General features: G+C 37.1%; 1 protein-coding gene and 1 long non-coding RNA gene across 2 annotated transcripts in view; one reads left to right on the top strand and one right to left on the bottom strand.

The window, feature by feature from the left end:
- Window positions 1–19936, top strand: part of LOC102479966 (uncharacterized) — a 135971-nt gene that overhangs the window by 73006 nt on the left and 43029 nt on the right. The gene's annotated exons all lie outside the window — the stretch shown is intronic.
- Window positions 1–19936, bottom strand: part of LPGAT1 (lysophosphatidylglycerol acyltransferase 1) — a 115591-nt gene that overhangs the window by 12576 nt on the left and 83079 nt on the right. The window contains exons 5-6 of the mRNA XM_006163699.3: window positions 18746–19019; window positions 13999–14125 (exon numbers count right to left, since the gene is read on the bottom strand). Of these exons, the coding sequence (XP_006163761.1) occupies window positions 13999–14125; window positions 18746–19019 (401 nt within the window). The remainder of the gene's footprint in view (window positions 1–13998; window positions 14126–18745; window positions 19020–19936) is intronic.

Here is a 19936-nt window from a genome sequence, read left to right on the forward strand (position 1 = left end):
TGGAAAAAATGTCCACCCAGATCGGCCACTATGGAGCAGCAGTAATATGGCACCCCGTAAGGCTGGAAGCCACATGATGACTATGGGTTTGGAACACTGGGTTCATCTGAAAATATGTCAGGTGCATGTGTGTGGGCACTCCGGCTCCTGATGAGCTGGAGGGCTGGGAAAAGGGGATTGTAACATGGTAAGACCCTGTGTAGGGGGGTCTCTTTCTCTTGATCTCTTGCACACATACACTTACTCTCTATCATTAAGACAAAATGGCCACCCATTTGCCTTTCCCATCCTACTTACCTAAATCCTACCCATTATTTTTCATTGATATTTACATATCAATTCTCCATAAAGTTTCCTCTAGTTTAAGAAGCTCATAATCCCTTGGGGCTAGCAGATGGTGTGGTGGTTAAGACGCTGGAATCCCACATGGCTGATCACAGTTCAAGTACCAGACCTGGTGGCCTGCTTTCTCATTTTCCCTCTCTGTCTCTCTCTGGTCAAATTAAACAACAACAAAACAACAATAATAATAAATAAAATTAAATAATTCTTAAAAAATAAAAGGACCATAATCCCAATGGTTAGCCCAGAATAGGAACTCTTTGTAAAAGAGATAAAAATTTGTCAATCTAAAAATAACTTTGCAAGAGCCACAGCACTAAAGATTTTCAAATAATATTTAAAATATCTTTATAAGGAGAAAATTGATATAAAAATAAGGTTGAATTAAACAGAGAAAGTATAGGTTTACGAGTTGAACTTTAGGAAGAATGTGAGGAGATCAGTGAAGCTTCTATAGCTTTAAATGCTACAGGCATATGAGTGGGGTTGGGTTTGGGGCTATGTTTTGACAGAGAACCTACCCTCCATCTGCCTAGAACAGTTTGGTCATTCTCTCGCCTCAAGAGACAGCCAGGAGGACAGACAATGCTCTCTCAAGAGCAATCTACTTCTATTACTTTGATTGTTTGGTCACCATGGGATTAAAATATTAAAATGACTAATACCCTAATGTGGCAAAGGATCAAATACATTGAATAACAGTCCTTTTGCAATCAAATAAGAGTAGTTCTTGTGAGATTTTAAATAAATACATATTAGAAATAAACCTTTATAATACCAATACTTATCTAAATGAAAAACTAGCTCCTAATTTTCAGGAGAGAAAATTCTTATTATCAGTAATTCAGAATGCCCTTAAAAACAGATTATTCTTCCAAAACCCTTAGAATCAGATTTAAGAGCACTAAATGAAATTACACTTTCAAAAGAAGGTGAAAAATAATGCTTAGCAGCTGGCCCCTTTCACTTGAGTGGGAACATTTGAATTTTTATGCCACCAAGATCCCAACATGTGACCCAACATATAATATGGCTAAATCTCAATTCAATTACATTCACTGCATGTACAGAACTAAAGTACCAAAGGCGGTTCTGAGATAAACAATTAATTTTTGTTTCCCAAAAGTTAATAATTGGGACTAGCAGTTGGCGTAATGGCTATGCTGCTGGACTCCCATGTAGTCGAGTGTGGTTTTGAGTCCCAGACCCAGTGGCTTAAATTCATGCCGGGCACATGGGCGCACGTGCCCAAGATCCCAAGAGGAGAATGGAGGAGAAGGGATTGTGGCGTGGCCATCCCCCCTGGGGGTGATTTCTCACTTTATGTCTCTTTCTGTCTTTCTGGCAAGCGCATGCACCCTTTAGCAAAACCCTTCCAAAAAAAAAAATCTGGTGAGCGCACACACCTTAGAGCAAAAACCTCTCTCTAAAAAAAAAAAAAAAAGCTAATAATTTAGGGATAAGAGAAGTAAAAAAAAAAACCAAAAAGACAAAAAACAAAACAAAACAAAAAAACAAACAGAATACAATATATGGAAAGTATGTCACTTAAATTGGTTCTTAAAAAAAGTTACAGGGCTGGCAAGTGGTGTGGAGGTTAAGGTGCTGGATTCCCACATGGCCGATTGCAGTTCAAGTCTTGGACCTGGCAGAGCTTGCTTTCTCACTTTCTCTCTCTCTCTCTCTCTCTGGTGACTGCATGTCTCCTGTAGCAAATTAAAAAAAATATATAGTAAATAAATAAAATTAAATAATAATTCATTAAAAAAAAAACAAAAATTATTCTGGGACCATAGGTGGCATGGTGGTTATAGTTGCTGGATCCCATATGGCCCACTGTAACTCTTGGATGTGGCATCTTGAAAAACAAACTGGGCACATGTTTGCACATGTACCTAAAGCCCCAAAAGTGGGGAGAAATGGATTCCAGTGTGACCATGTTCCATGGGGGGGGTGACTGACACAGAAGATGAGTTCTCGTTTTCCTTCTCTTTCTCTCTGGTGAGCACACATGCCCTGTGGTTTTAAAAAAAGGAAGGAAAAAAGAAAAGAAGAGAAAGAAAGAAGGAAAAATAAAATAAGTGGCCTAAAAAAGGTGGTACATACAAAAGCATCACTAGAGTTTGAGTAAATAGAATTAATTTTTTTAAAAAAATTTTAACAAAGTAACATATGCATATAGTTTTCAAAAGTCAAATCATACCACAAGGTACAATAAATAATGAAAAATAAATAACAGCCTTGTACTTTCCTTCTTCCCTGTACTTTCTGCCTGTTTCCCAGCTACCACCCCGTCCTATCTGCCTCCATGTATGTAGATTAGAAACGTTCCTACCACTGCTTCCAGACTACCCCATGTAAAATTCATTCTTTGGCTTCCTACTATGGAAGATAAGGATCTGGCTGTTTTACAAAATGCTCTCTTCTCCTTTAGCTTATTCCTCTTCCTCTTCTAGAGAGTTAAAAATCCTCAGTGCCAACTCTGTCCTTTGTAACTATGTCCACGATTACACTTATTACTTTGTGTTCTACTTTTTTAATTGCCAGAGGGCATGTGTGCTCATCAGGACAAAGACAGAGAGAGAGAAAGTACTCCCCGGTGGGATGTAGTCACACCTCAGTCCTTCTTCCTCCATTTCTCCTTTTCATCAGGATTTTGGACATACACATGCTCCCTGCTTTTGAAGCTACCCCGGCTGGGATACAAACTGTGGTTGGCCATGTAAGATCCCGTTCCTAACCCACAGCACTTAACCACTACACTGTTGTATTGATTTTTTATGTCTGTTTCCTCTATCACACTATGCTGTACTCATCTTTGCATACCAATATATAAAACAGTGCCTGGTCCTTAGTGAAAACTCAGGTATGCTGAACCAGATTACATTGACAGGAATCTGTCAGCATAAAACTTTATGAGGTGCCAGCCATAGACAGTCATCAATACCACTGGGCATAGTTAACTGACATTGCCAGGGTTAGTATGACAAGAATAACTCAGTACTCCAGAAACTACTTAACTCCGAAAATAGATTTATGGACAAGAACTGTCAAATCTAACATATCAGAATATCTCTGAGCATTGAATTCCCAGAAGTTTTACTTTGAGCATTATCCTGAGGTAAGCTGCTCAGGTCTAATCCTCAACATACTAAAATGAGTATTTACAGCTCCCCTCTGGAATCACTGAAAAGGTTTAAAAAAAGTATCATAAGTTACGTAAAAACAGAATTCAGAAAGTCAGATAAATAAATGTTACCTAGTTAAATACAAGAGATAAACTAAAGCAGACATTTTCGAAGACTCTACAGGTAGTAGATCTAGGGCTGTACTAGGAGGTAATTCTCAGTGACTCTGAAGTCTGTGTAGCTAGGAAGATGGCAAACACTCAGCACCCAGGCCACTGCCTCCTGTCATAATCAGGGACAACTGGGCCCCTTCCTGCTCCTGGAGTCCCGTTCCTTGCAATAGTCAAAGCTATAGCAAATCAAGATGCCACTGGAGGATGTAAACAATGAGACAACATTGTTTAGAACTGAAATTTATTTATTATTTCTTACTTATTTCATGTTCTTTGGGACATAAAAAGATGCTTAACAAGTATTTATAGAGTGAACAGAAGCAAACTATCCAGTAAGCAAAACACAACACTGGGGACCAGATGGTGGTGCAGCATTAAAATGCGATGCTCTGTGAGGCAAGGCACTCCCACATGGGATGATTCCTGATTTAGGCCCAGAGACCTACCTGAGTACACCAGGCACAAACTTGCCCATGATCCAGGGCTGTTTGAAGGCTGCGGGTGGATTGTGGCATTAAAGCCCTATTGGAGTGCTGTCTCTCTCTCTCTCTCTCATGAAAAAATAAATAAACTTTTAAAACAACAACAACATAACATTTGTCTGAAAGAATAACTATGACTATTTAGTATTTATTAAATGGTATGTATTTTTAATATTAACTTATAAAATTTTGTAAGTACTAGAAAACAAGACTTTTACTGTAATTATTCAAATAATTACTAAACCAAACTTCTAAATTCTGTGGGCAATTTCTTTTTTCAATTTCTTTTTTAACAGAAGAATTATTGTAAGTACACCGTAGGGGGGAGAAAAAGAAAAAGAGAACCTCAAATAATTCAGTGAGAAGCAGGAGATCCCCCCAGAGGCAACCACTGCCAACAGCTGAATACCAACCCTATGGCAGTCACTGTGCTGTTTGCCTATCTTTGTAGGGGTGTTGAGGGGGAAAGAATAGCAATTACCTTTTAGACTTTTGTTTGTTTGAAGTGCTGCCTGCCAAATATCCAATTAAATTATAACCAATCCTTTATTATACTGACTTTAAGATACTTCTCAATTCAGAGATATTAACGTGAAAAAATGTGCATCTTAATTTATGAAATATGGTATAACAGTTTTTGCTTATGGTGTGGTTTTTAAAACTTAATTCTGGTATTTAAAAATGATGTCACTGGGGCAAGAAGGTTGCATAATGGTTAGGGCACCGGACTCCCACATGACCAACCGAGGTTCGAGTCCTGGACCCAGCAGCTTGAAACTCATGCCAGACGCATGTGTGTGTTTTCCCCAAATTCTAAGAGAACAGAGGAGAAGGGATTGAGGCATGGCCATCCCTCTGAGGGATGATTTCTCGTTTTCTGTCTCTCTGTCTCTCTGTTGAGCACACTTGGCATATAGCAAAACTCTCTCTCTCTCAAAAAAAAGTGATGTTACTTATCTTATGGGATAGGCTTTGAAAACAACTTGTATAACTCTTATATAATATAATTAGAAACCCACACCAAACTCACTGCCATGCATGCTGAGTGAGGGTAAAATGACTGAAAATTTTAAATAAGTGCAAAGGTGACATTTGAGCAAGGACTTAAAGGAAGTAAAGGAATTAATCAGACAGATTTCCAAGGGAAGACTCTGTAGAGGATGAAACACCCAATGCCAAGGCCAAAACATGTGTGACATGTTCAGTGACAGCAAGAAAGCCAGTGTAGTCAAAAGGGAGTCAATAGGGAGAAGGTAGCAAGTGATGAGGTAAGAGAGAAGGGACAGGTTAGAGAGGGCCTTAGACAGCCTTGTAAGACTTCTTCATTTTTAAAAGAGAAGCTATGATGGGAAGCCATAATGAATGAGCCTAGAACTGACATGATCTAATATAGATTTTTTTTTTTTTTTGGAGAGATTTTCACTATAGGGCACGTGTGCTCGCCAGACAGAGAGAGACATAGAAACAGAAAGCGAGAAATCACCCCCTGGGGGGATGGTCATGCCGCAATCCCTTCTCCTCCATTCTCCTCTCAGGACCTTGGGCACACATGCACATGGGCCCGGCGTGAGTTTTAAGCCACCGGGTACGGGACGCGAACCGCAGTCGACTACGTGGGAGTCCAGCGACATAGCCATTATGCTAACTGGTGGTTCCAATCTAATATAGATTTTTAAAAAGTATCACTTTAGATACTGCTTTGGAGAGATGTACTACAGGGACAAAGGTGCAAAAGAGAGACCCATTAGGAGGCTATGTAATCATCTAGAAGTTGGGTAGAGATAATACAAAAAGATATATATTTGAATTTAGACCCAGGATACATACTAGAATTTCCTGAGTGGATGATTATGAAAAGGAAAAGCCAAGGATGACTCCAAGGTTTTTGATCTGAGCATCTCAATAATGAGATGGAGAAGGTTATAGAGAAGTATAGACTTTCAGGAAAATCTACAGTTCAGTTTTAGAGATGACTACTAGACATTCTAGTGAAGAAGTCAAGCGGTCAGATATAAAACTGTTTGGTATACTCCTTTGAAGAATATACATTTTATCTAGCCATTCCACCACTGATGGACATTTAGGTTGTTTCCAATTTTTAACTCTTAACTCTTACAAGTTAAAAACTGGAAATGGCTTTCTCTAAGAAATATAGCCCCAGGTAGCACTGCTAAGTCATAGGGATTTAAGATACTGCCAATGGTGCTCTTTTAATTGGGCACACTGACTGAGTACTAATGCCCCTACACCTTACCACTACTTGATATCGCCAAGTTAAAAAATCGCCTTTTTTTTGCATTTCACTGATCTTTGGCATAATTTTATTTCTATAAATAATGAAAAGTCTTCTTTTGCCTTTTGTCCATTTTTGTATTGGGTTTTAATTTTTTTTACCTATCTAATTTTTAATTAAAAAAATCTGCCAAAGGGCATATGTGTGCTCACCAGAGAGAAAAAGAAAGTGAGAAAGCATCCCCCTAGGGGCCTACAGTCATGCTACAATCCTTTCTCCTCCATTTCTCTTCCTTTTGGAATCTTGGGCATGCATGCACATGTGCCCAACATGTTTTTTAAACTAAGTGTGGGGCCGGCAGGTGGTGTGATAGATTTTTGGCCAGATTTTTTTTTGCCATCATTTCCTCATCAAAGAGAGATGGAGAGACAGAGAGAGAAAGAGGGAGAGGAGGAAAAGTGACCCCAGTCGGGTATGGTCATGCCGCAATCCCTTCTCTTCCATTTGTACATCTAGTTGGGATTAGGGGCACACATGCACACATCTGGCATGTTTTTCACACCACTGGAAATGGGATTCAAATAGTGGCCATCCACGTGGGATCTGGCTTCCTTAGCCTCAGCATTACCAGGTCAGCCCCCTAGTGAGTTTTTATTTTTATTTTTTGTAGGTTTTTGCCATAGGTCATGTGCGCTTGCCTGAGAGAGACAGAGAGAGGGAAAGTGAGAAATCATCCCCTAGGGATGATGGTCACATTGCAATTCCTTCTCCTTTATTTCCTCTTAGGATTTTGGGCATACACACACATGCACCTGGTGTGATTTTTCAAGTCATTGGGACTAGGTGTCGATCTATGGTCAGGCATGTGAGGAGTCCAGCGTCTTAATCACCATATTACCTGCTGACCCTCTACTGAGTTTTTAAAGTTATTATTGGTCTGTAGAAATTACATACATAATTAATATTAATCCTTCTTATGTGCATTTCAAACACCTTAACTTTGTTTATGATATCTTTTGCATATTCCAGTTTTTAGTTTTGATGAAAAGTTATTTTTTTCCTTTATGATTTTGACTTTTTTTTTTGGAGAGGTTTTTGCTATAAGGGTGTGTGTGCTCGCCAGACAGACAGAAAGTGTGAAATCGCCCCCCCAGGGGGGATGGCCACGCTGCAATCCCTTCTCCTCCATTCTCCTCTTGGGATCCTGGGCATGCACGCACACACGCCCGGCATGAGTTTAAGCCACTGGGTCTGGGACTCGAACTGCGGTCGGCTACATGGGCGTTCAGTGACACAGCCATTACGCTAACTGCTGGTCCCTATGATTTTGACTTTTGATTTTTGTGTCTTGTAAGGAAGGGCTACCCTACCACAAGGATGTTAAGAATCTCCTATATTTTCTTCAAATAATCTAGAGTCAAATTATTGATGTTTAAATCAACCATCTGGAATTTATTTTGGAACATGGTATAGGGCAAAAATTCTAATTTTTTCTCCCACAGTATGAATCAATGGTTCCAAAGTCATTTATTGCTAGATTATAGCATATGTGCATTCTCACTTTACTGGGTATAATCAAATAGTTTCCAAGCAGTCAGCCAATTACAATCACATTGGCAGTATATAAGAGATCACCTTTTCCTACATGTATGTCAAAGTCACCTTTGATTTCTGCATATCTAATTGGTTTGCAATGGTATATAATTTCTTTAATATTAATAAAATAAACATTTAAATATTAAAATAAGACCCTCAGGTTGTCCCCATGGCTTGATGGTAAAGGGAGTTGGATCCCACATGGCCAACTGTGAGGTTCAAATGCTGACCCTGGCAGCTTGAAAAGCACACCAGGCACACGTGCATGCATGTCCCAAATCCCAACAGAATGGAGAAAGGATTGCAGCATGATCATGTCCTATTGGGAGGTGCTTTCTTCCTCTTTTTTTCCTTTGGCATGTGCATGTACTCTTTGGCAAAGAAAATAAAAAAAGAAAGGAAAAGGAAAAGAAAATCCTGGAATACATATGCCAAAATGTTAGTATCTGTCCATTTGTGCTAGTGGGCATACATGTCTTAAAAGATATTAGTTACATATGCTTTTCCTGAATCCTGCTCCCCTGACTACAAACTAAAAATAAATTCTTGCTCAAGGTCCCTAATTGAATGCCTTCTCCAAAGTCACTAAACTCCTAATTGAATTAGTCGTGAAAGCAATACTTCTGCTTTTAGTAATTTATCCCAATACACTTATGGTTACATCTTTTCTTGAGTTTTTTTAATATGAAAATATAAGCTACTTTGGTATAAGATTATCCTCTCTAACTCACTGTCCTAAATTGTAGTGAAGGAGACATATATGTTAAGGACAGGATTACTTTTGCTTTTATCCCTATAAACATTCTAACCCTGTAATTGAAATCTAATCATGTCTAATTTTCCTATTAACCACGTAATGGCAATGTACTGTACTCAACATTTATTTAATAAGAATAAGCAGTCTCCCAGTTTGATGAAAATAAAAAGGGGAAAGGCAGAGGAACAAGTCTTAATTCCTAAATGTTTCCTATAATTAAGCCTTAGTTCCTCTTTGAAAGTTAAAAAAAAGCACTTTTTAAAAAGATCAATAATATAGCTATATGTATATTAATAAAAATGTGTTCTTAGTTAAGCAATGTATAGTATTGGGAAGGAATAAATAAGAAAGGACATCTTTCCTCTAAAGAAATAAGTGGCTGAGATCCAATATATGGGGAATGCTCATTAATAAATACTGGATTTACCAATAATCTATATGTACTTTCTATACCTTACTAACAGCACTTTATATTTGTAAGGTGCTTTGTAGTTTTTAAAAACACTTTTTTTACCACATACCAATTGGTGCTCACAATGATACATTTGCTGAAGTTGGGACAATCTCTAGCCATAAGACCCAGGATGGACTGCCTGAGAAGTTAAGTATGTATTAGGCTTAGGCACCCAGGCCCTGATGCTAATTAATCACTACTTGCCAAAAGTTTTCTAAGGAATAAGCTCTAAATTCGTGCTCTAAAAGTCCAACTTTTGAAAGACAACAAAATCTTTTTGGAAGATAGGATCTAGTATGTAACTTTGCTATGAATGTTTACTTTCTTATCTATGTGGTATAGTTAAATGGCATTTTATATACAACATGTATATTTAGTGTTCATTTCATCCAAAAATCCTAAAAACTAACATAAACCCAAGAAATAAGAAGTGAATTAATGTAAAAAATTGCTACTAGAAGGGAAAAATGGTTTATTTTAGAGCACTGAAAGCAAGCTATTGCATTCTTATTTTCTTCTCCATAGCATCAGTACAGAAGTTTAGGATCTAAAAAAATATTTTGCCCCTTCCTCCATTCAGGCTGATGTTCGCTATGGGTTTTTCATAGCGAACGTCAGTCTGAATGGAGAAAAGCTGAAAGCTTTTCCACTAAAAACGGGTACAAGAAAAGGATACCCACTTTCTCCACTCCTTTTCAGTATAGTACTGGAAGTCCTTGCCAATGCAATCAGAAAAGAGGAAAAAATAAAAGGCATTTTCAAATAGGAAAAGAAGAGATGAAACTCTCTCTATTTACAGATGACATGATTGTATACATAGAAGACCCAATGGTATCCATGAAAAAATTCCTGGAAGTAATACATAAATACAGTGAGTTGCAGGATACAAAACCAACATACAGAAATCTATAGTATTTCTATATACAAACAGCAGGCAGATGGAGATAGAACTGAAAAAAGTAATTCCATTTACCATAGCCACAAAAAGCATAAGATACCTAGGAATAAAGCTAACCAAAGAAGTTAAAGACCTCCACAAGGAAAACTACAAGAAGCTAAAAAAAGAAATTGAAAATGACACAAAAAAGTGTAAAGACATCCCATGTTCCTGGATTGGAAGAATTAATATAATCAAAATGGCAATTCTACCCAAATTAATCTACATATTTAGTGCAATTCCAAGCAAAGTACCAGACACATTCCTCACAAATCTGGAAAAGAAAATCTAAAATTTGTCTGGAATTATAAAAGACCTCGTATTGCCAAAGCAATCCTGCACAAGAAGAATGGAATGAGCTCACTTCCAGACCCAAAAATATACTACAAAGCTGTGGTAATCAAAACAGCAGGGTACTGACACAGAAACAGACAGGTGGACCAACAGAACAGAATAGAGTCCCCAGAAATAAACTCCCAAGCATACAGTCAACTGATTTTTGACAAAGGGTACCAGTCAATCCAGTGGAAAAAGGAAAATCTCTTCAGCAAATGGTGCTGGAAAAACCGGATTTCCACCTGCGGAAAGATGAATCTGAACCCCTACCTCTCACCATTGACAAAAATCAACTCAAGGTGGATCAAAGGTCTAAACATAAGACCTCAAACTATAAAATTGCTCCTGGAACACATTGGAGAAACTCTGGAAGACATAGGGGTAGGCAAAGATTTCTTAAATAAGACCTCCAAAGCACAGTCGATAATCCCCAAAATAGACAAGTGGGATTAAATCAAACTAAGAAGTTTTTGCATGGCGAAAGATATAGTAATTAGTATGAATCAACAGCCCTCAGAATGGGAAAATATTTTAAGGACTAAGATTAAAAAGACAAAAAGTGATAAGTGCTGGCAGGGGTGTGGTGAAAGGGGAACTCTCGTACACTGCTGGTGGGAATGCAAATTGGTCCAGTCACTGTGGAGAACAATTTGGAGATTCCTCAAAAATCTACAAATAGAACTACCATATGATTCAGCAAACCCACTCCTTGGTAGCTACCCAAAGGACAGAAGAATTCTTAATTGGAAAAGTGCTTGCACATCGATGTTTATTGCAGCACTATTCACAATTGCTAAGATATGGAACCCAAATGCCCATGAACAGATGAATGGATTGAAAATCTGTGGCACATATATTCTATGGAATACTATTTAGCCATAAAAAAACAAGATACTGGCTTTTGACAGAAAGTAGATGAATATGGAAGATTTACTGTTGAGTGGAGCAAGCCAGGCTATGAAGGAGAGACATTGTATGTCCCCAGTTAATATATACCTAGTGTCTACACTCTATGACTGAAACTAATTGACTAAAGGATATAGAAACACAGTAAATGGTTGTGATACCAGATGTAGTGTGGGTGAAAGAGTAGAGTCTGAAGAAGGACATTTAGAAGAAAAATAGAGAGGCAAAACATTAATGGGACAAAGAAATGGGGTATTATCTGTTGAAGATAACTTTATAGTATTATCACCTGGACTAGGGAGAAATGTACACATGTTGAAATATTCACTTTGTAAGCTAAATACTGTGATTGAATGTATAAAAGAACATGAAATAAGAAGTAAAACAAACAAAAAACAACAAAAAACCATTCTGCCCCAAACATTGGGTAATTAGATATTCTTTCCTTATTTAAATAAAGCACAATTTTCTTCTAAGAACTCATTCATATAAAACAGTAAGAAAGGAATTGCAAAAACTCAGTAGGGAAAAGGCCATTTTTTTTCTTGGAGAGCTCCATACACTTGTCACATTTTTTTCCAGTGAAGTACATAATATGTAGAGGAACTTATTTGGTAGCTTTAATTACCAAAGAGGAAAGAAATATATTACAGAAAATTTTAAAATGATCTAGCTACTGATGAATGTTCAATAACTTGAGCCAATTGTGGCTTGAAAATCACACCGGGTGTGTGTGCATGCATGCCCCAAATCCCAGGAGGATAATGAAGAAGGAATTGTGGCATGGCCATCCCTTTTGGGGGATGATTTCTCACTGACTCTCTGGTAAGTACATACACATGCCCTATAGCAAAAACCTAAAAAACAACTTCTCTGAGGTCCTTCATGAGTCCCAGAATTAAGAACCTCTGTTTCAAGTGAATTTAAGAGCCTTACACTTTTTCTTGTTGAAATAATTTTTCTAAAAATGGATCATTTCTTTAATATCCAAGGTCCTTTATGATTCTTTCTTTCTTTATCTATAAACTAAAATTTCCTCTATTTTTTGGTTAAAAAAAAAAGAGGCAAAGTCAACTATAATAAAATGTCTATTTAATAGAATGTTTTCTTTCTCTCTTGTTTTTTTTTTGGGGGGGGGGTATGATCTACTAGGAAGAGCTACATATAGCCAATGCAAGTACATTGCTCCTATATCTAATACATATCACCAGCAACCATGTATTTCTGGCTTAGATGTCAATTCTGACCTTCATTTATTGATTACAGTTTGAAACTTAGTGAAGGGAAGATATGTCTCATACATATATGAAAATAAAACTTTCCAGAAAAACTCTTGCAGGGCCTAGCACATCACCTTGTCTATAAGTAAGTATTCAGTAGTTTAAGTAAAATGTAAAGTATATATGAAATAGTCATCAATCAGGAATTACATTCTTACCTTACATATGAACTTTATAATTCAGCAATGTTAAGTTATACAACAGGATCACTATAACTTTACAGTTATTCTTCACATATCAACACTCAAACTAGAATACTCAATTTTAAGCTTTAAAATTTGTTCAAAATTCTTCCCACTCTCTCTATATATTTGTAAACCTCTGATGGTTTCCACATGAAAACATGTATTTATCTACTAACAATGGGTATGTAATTTGAGTAGCTTTCCTCTTAAATTGAGGGCTTCTTTGGCAATTTTTTTTTTTTGAGAGGTTTTCACTATAGGGTGTGTGCGCTCGCCAGACAAACAGAGAGAGACATAGAGACAGAAAGCGAGAAATCACCCCCCAGGGGGAGTGGTCACACCACAATCCTTTCTCCTCCATTCTCCTCTCGGGATCCTGAGCACGCACGCACACGCGCCCGGCGTGAGTTTTAAGCCATTGGGTCCAGGACGCAAACTGCGGTGGACTACATGGGAGTCCAGCGACATAGCCACTACGCTAACTGCTGGTTCCCTCTTTGGCAATTTTGATCTTCAGAATCAATTCCTCACATTTGTAAGTTAGCTGCTAAGGGCTGAAATCTTTGACAAAGAAACAGAGTAAAGCTATACGGCCCATAAAGGATCAAATCAATCGATACACAGGTCCCACAGGTACCATGCTTTGAAACAAACACACATGAAATTTTACATAAAATTCCTAAAAAAAAAAAAAAGGTATGTTTAAAAAAATCCCAAGAAATTAGCACCAAATATTCAATAAATATTTTTCTGTTGTTTATACAAATGCCATAGGCATATTAAAATATTAAAAACTCCAAAGTATACATCACAGTTGAAGTATTATATAATCATTCAAAAAATCTTATGTGGGTTAGTGATTTTAAAATAAATTCCATTTCTATTAATAAATATTTACTTAACCCAAATGAGTACATGTATATTTATCCTTGATATGTACCCTTTAAGTGTCTTTTACTCAAGAGTGTCAGGCAATTTGAATAGTGCTTCGGGAATGTCATTTTTAGAGAACTTCAACACTCAGTTAAAATAACTACTTCAAATAATACTTTCCTATTAAAATTCATTTTAAGAATAATTTTGAGCCAACTATTTCCACGGTCTAATTAAAAATTAAATATAAATACATTCACACTCTCCTGAGGTAGTATCGTTGGATATGTAATGAGTACTAATGAAGAATTCTTACCTATAATATACATGTGTGACTGTTGGTTTCCTGTATCCAAGGATCCAGGTTTGAATATCTATTGGTTCAGCTTTGGGATAAGCTATAGTTGTATCTATTATCCACTGGAGGCCTTTTGATTTGCTGTCTGAGAATAAGGGGAAAATGACTTAAAATTAGAACAATTTTACATTATCTGCAGCAAATCACATAGTATAGACGACTTGAGTAGTGTAAAGCATATTGATATACCTTTTGATTTAAGAAAACAGGATGAACTTTGGTGCTACTGTCCTATAATGCACTTAAGATGAAATTAAGCACTTCCCATAATATTATAAAATGGATGAACCTCAAAACAAATTAACAAATAACAGAGCACTGTTATTTAGTGAGCATGCACCATTTAAGTATTCAGTACAATTATGCACTGCCTTATCAGTGTCTAATTTCTCTTTTATCACTTCCATAAAAAATTGGGCTGGGACCAGCAGTTGGCGTAATGGCTATGTCACTGGACACCCATGTGGCTGACTGCAGTTCGAGTCCCAGACCCAGTGACTGAAACTCACGGCGGGGGGGCGCGCGTGGGGGGATCCAAGATCCCAAGAGGAGAGTGGAGGAGAAGGGACTGCAGCATGGCCATCCCCCCGGTGATTTCTCACTTTCTGTCTCTCAGTCTTTCTGGCAAGCATACATGCCCTATAGCAAAAACCTCTCCAAAAAAAAAAAAAGCCTATGAAAAGGTCAGAAGCTAAAGTATCACATCACAAAAATGAAAAACAGACTTCAAAATAAACAAAACCATTAACTCAACATAATATAATACAAACACTCAGCTTTATGATAACATGGAGACATTGAGTGTCAGAACATGGCCATAAAATTAAGAATTTTCAGAAACACATTATTGCTGCTCTTATTTAAGAAAAGAAGGAAAACTCCCCCAATTTTAGTAAGTTAAATATTGTACAAATAAAGCCAAAACCTTCCTGCCTTTGTTAGGTAAAATAGGTAACCCCTGTTGTGAAGAGGGGATGGGAAGTTCTGTTTAGTTTGGTCCTTTATATACTGTTTTTATTCCCAGAATGGAAAACAAAGTTGAGTAAAAATTGAGAGGCGAATCCTCACAGTGAATGATGATAACCAGACTTTAAAGTGTAATGGTCTATTTTTTGTCTGAAGTGCCCTAAAGATCCACCATAAAGGAAGACTCATTTTCAAGCATAAGTCCAAATGTGCATTAGGAATCAATGATATATTACTTCTGTATGTCAAGTAATTTTAAACTGGCTTAAAACCCTTTAAAGATTTTAGAAAGATATTCTGAAGGGGAAAAATACCTGTAAAAGAAAACAAGTAAAAAAGTTAATTTTTAAACAGCATATTGCTAAAGGAAAAGAATTCATGTAAAGAAGCACATTTTAACAGGCTACCAATGATACATATGCTAAAATGTTTGAGAGTGAAGTATACTGATGTCTGCAGCTGATTTTAAGATGTATTAGAGAAAAGAGAGAAGAAATGGATAATGGAAGGATAGAAGAATGGGAACCAGCAGTTAGTGTAATGGATATGTCTCTGGACTCCCATGTAGTTGACCGCGGTTCGCGTCCCGGACCTGGTGGCTTAAAACCCACGCCTGGTGCGTGTGCGTGCATGCCCAAGATCCCGAGAGGAGAATGGAGGAGAAGGGATTGCGGCATGGCCACCCCCCCTGGGGGGTGATTTCTCGCTTTCTGTTTCTCTGTCTGTCTGGCAAGCGCACACGCCCTATAGTGAAAAAAACTCTCAAAAAAAAAAAATGGAGAGATGTGACAAAGCAGAGAAAAGTGTTAATTATAGGATGTAGTGAGTTAAGTTCATGGATATCCACTATAAAATTCTTTCAACTATTATGTATGTTTGAAAAATTTTATAATACAGTGATGAAAAAAGTCTCCGGAGTTCAACTTACTGTTAAATCATACCATAAATAAATAAACAAAAATACAAATCCTTTTAAAGTTCATCAAACAGAACTTAATTTTGATATATCTGTATGGATTACATACTAAAACACACACAAAGACATGGTTTATGTGTACATGGAATAAAACACTTTGAATATGAGCACTAAAGAAAATAAAATGTAAAATATCAAAATACACAGGATAGTAAAATATAGGTAAAATTAGTTTTCAGGTATACTTAAGATTATTCCTAAACAGCTAAAATAAAAAACTGTAAGTAAGTTAGGATAAGTAATAAAGAAATCTGCTTTGGTTATAAACAGGAAATGTTTCTCTCCAAAAGAAAGAACAATTATTGTCACTATTACGTAATCACTCTGACAATGATCAGACCTTTGAGGTCTAGAACACCACAGGGTATGGCTGGGTGGAGCAATTCTAAAACAGCAGTCTTTTATTAGGGCAACTAATCCTGCTTGGAAGACCTTTGCCTTTAAGCTCTGGCTTGGCTGACATTGCCACAGTGTCTCTCCAGCAGTGAAGCTATTCTGAATCTTCCTCTTCTATTAAAAGACTCTTTCAATTTGTCTTTTTAATAGATGGTGAAAGATTAAGAGAGCTGCCTGCCAAGCAGCTGCTTGGAAAAAACAAATGAAAGGAAAACTTGGTGCAATCTCACAGGCATTATTTCCACGGCTGGTCCTTACTGCCATTTAAAAGTCATATATCTAAGGGCCAATCACTTCTATTTTCATTTTATCTAAAGAGTATTTTTTTAAAGAGGTTTTGCCTTAGGCATGTGTGCTCACTGTAGAAAAGAGAGAGAGACAGTGAAAGAAAGTGAGTAATCACCCCCCCCAAGCATGGGGTGGTATGGCCATGCTGCCATCCCTTCTCCTCCCTTTCCCCCCTGGGATCTTGGGCACACATGTACATGTGCCTGGAGTGGTTTTCAAGCCACCGGGTTGGGGACTTGAACCGAGGTCTGCCATACGGGAGTCCAGTGACATAACCATTATGCCATCTGCTGGTCCCCTAAAGAGTATTTTTTAAAAACAACTAAATATTTCAAAGGAAAAAGGCCTAGTAGGTGACTGTCTTCCAGTCTTTTAATTTATCACCAAACTTGTATAGTAGTGTCTTTGATAAACTTTTTAAAAACAGTCAGTGGTTAAGGCAGCTGGATCCCACATGGCTGAGCAGTTTGAGTCTGGATCAGGTGGCTTGAAAACTGTGCTGGGCAAAAATATGCTGGGCACATGTGTGCACATGCCCAAAATCCAGAGAGGAGAATGAAGAAGGGATGGCAGTGTGGTCATCCCCTCTGGGGGTAGCTTTCTCACTCTCTCTGGCAAGAACACATGTCCTATAGCAAAAAAAAAAAAACAAACAAAGTCTTTGTGGTGTTGATACAAATATCTTCTTGCAAAATGTCACAATTTACCAAGCTCTCTCTAACACAGTTGCATCTTTGAGTGAAGTTTGTTTTTTCTAGCCATAAAAGTAATGCATACTCATTATTTTTAAAATGGAAAATTCAGAAAAGTATTAAGAAATTGAGAAAAATCATCCATAATAATGCAGCTCAGAAGCAATCATTGTTAACATTTTGGTATCTTTCCCTTCACTCACTCTCTATTGCCTGCCTGTTTATAGAGTTGTTTTTACAAGATTTTTCCGAGCCAATAAAAACTTTCTATAAAGATAATTTGTAATGGCTGTGTTGTATTCTGTTGAATGGATATTAATAATTACTTATCAATTCTCCCTTCTAACAACTTCCAATTTTTGCCATTACAAAGAAAATGTTGGGACCAGCAGTTAGCGTAATGGCTATGTCACTGGACTCCCATGTAGCTGACCGCGGTTCACGTCCTGGACCTGGTGGCTTAAAACTCAGGCTGGGCGCGTGTGCATGCGTGCCCAAGATCCCGAGAGGAGAACAGAGGAGAAGGGATTGCGGTGTAGCCATCCCCCCTGGAGGGTGATTTCTCGGTTTCTGTCTCTCTGTCTCTCTCTGTCTGTCTGGCGAGCGCATGCACCCTGTAGCAAAAACCTCTCAAAAAAAAAAAAAAAAAGAAAAGAAAATGTTGTGATGACTTCTCTGACTGTACTGTGGTTTATTTCTTGTTGATAAGTATTATATGCAGTGGAATAATGAATCATTTATTAGCACTTTAAGGCACTTAATAAATTCTGTCAAACTGCATTAAATTCATTCTCCATATTAAAAACACAAACTTCTAAATTTGACAAATTAAAACATACATCATTACTATTTGTGTTTGCATACCTATGATTCGTTTTTCAAACAAGTCATTTCTATACCTATATCTTTTAACCTAGAAATTCCACTTCTAAGAATATACTACAGAAATAGTTCTATAAATATGTAAAGACAGTTACAGGAAGTTTTTCAAATAAGTCATTCCTATACCTATATCTCTTAAACTAGAAATTCCACTTCTAAGAAAGAGTGGAATTTATACTACAGAAATAGTTCCACGAATATGTAAAGATAGTAACAGGAAAGTTTACTGAGGCAGAGGAATGGCCTGGAGTAATAGGCAAAGCAGTGAAAAGACATCTTTGACTTTATGCATATCTGTATTATTTGAATATATTATTATAAGTATAAATTGTCTTTATAAATAGAAACATTAAAAACTATAGTTTTCTCTTCTCCCTGGGTATTTGTCTTTAGAAAAGTTAAAAATCATAAATATAAAATAGAACATCAATTATCACCTTATGGAAGTCCAGAAAATCCTTCAATTTCAACAAGGTAAAACATAAAAATGCTAAAATCATCATACCTAATTCTTTAGCATCTCCTCCTGCTGGACTTCCATTTTCCTGTTGTACTACAAGAGCACTCAAAATAATTTTTGTTGCTCCAAACCTTGGCAGAGTGACATGTGTAAGAAATGGCAAGTTATTTTTCTTGGCAAATGCCTGACTTGTTTCTCTCCTCTTCCTGAGGAAGCCCCCTTCTGGAAACAAAACAATCCATTTTCGATCTCTGCTCCTGTAATTATTTTCTAGGTGCTTTTTGAGAAGAAGCAGCTGTTGGTCACGGTAAGATCTTCCCTAGAAGGAACACAAACATATATGTACCCCAAATTAAATGATACCCAAAATTAAAATGCCATGAGGTTAAATAGAAATAACTTCTAAATTAAATTCCAATCATAAAATAGAGCATGATTTTTCTCCACCTATTTCTTTTTTTACTACAGTGGTAAAAAGAAAGAAATTATTAGCACTTATATAAATGAACATTTCTTACAGAAGGAAAAGCAAATTGCTCTGATTGTCCCCAAAAGTTCTATTTGTCAGTTACTGTCCTAGATAGTACAGAGAGAAGTAAGTAGGAGGCCCTTAAAGAGTTTACGCTCTAGTCTGGGAAAAAAGTAAACATGGAGTGTAATTCAGTTGGAGACGTATGTTAGGAAGAAAAGAGTAGAAGTATAGAAAGGGGAGAAGTGTTCTTTTATGGGAAATCTGAGCAAAGAGCTGTCATGATGACAAGATGACAAGTAGAATATTTTAGGTGAGTAAAACAAAAAAGGACAAAGGCCCTGAGGCAGAAACCAGCAAGGCATGTTCAAAGATCAGTATCAAGGCCAGGGTGGTTGAAGTGTGAGGAGCCAGGAGCCACTAGGAGATAAAACCTCAGAGGGAGGAGGCAGAGGCCAACTAAGAAGGCCTTGTGCATGTTAAGATGTTTTGGATGGGAAATCATTCAACAAATTTGGGACAGGATAGCTTTGAATGAGAAAGTGTCATAATCTTATTTATACTTTAAAAAATTCTGCTAGTTCATGTAACAAAAAGATTATAGAAGATAAGATAGACTACTGTAATAGACCACACAAGGAGGTTTGGTAAGATTATATATATTGATAAAAAATGGATATATTCAGGAAAAACTTGAAAATAAATACAATAGGACATTCTGATGGACTAAATCTTAGCTGTGAGGGGAAGAGGAGAAAGAGGGTGAT

The sequence above is a fragment of the Tupaia chinensis genome, unplaced genomic scaffold (assembly GCF_000334495.1).
Source record: "Tupaia chinensis unplaced genomic scaffold, TupChi_1.0 Scaffold142846_1, whole genome shotgun sequence".
Classification (NCBI taxonomy): Eukaryota; Metazoa; Chordata; class Mammalia; order Scandentia; family Tupaiidae; genus Tupaia; species Tupaia belangeri.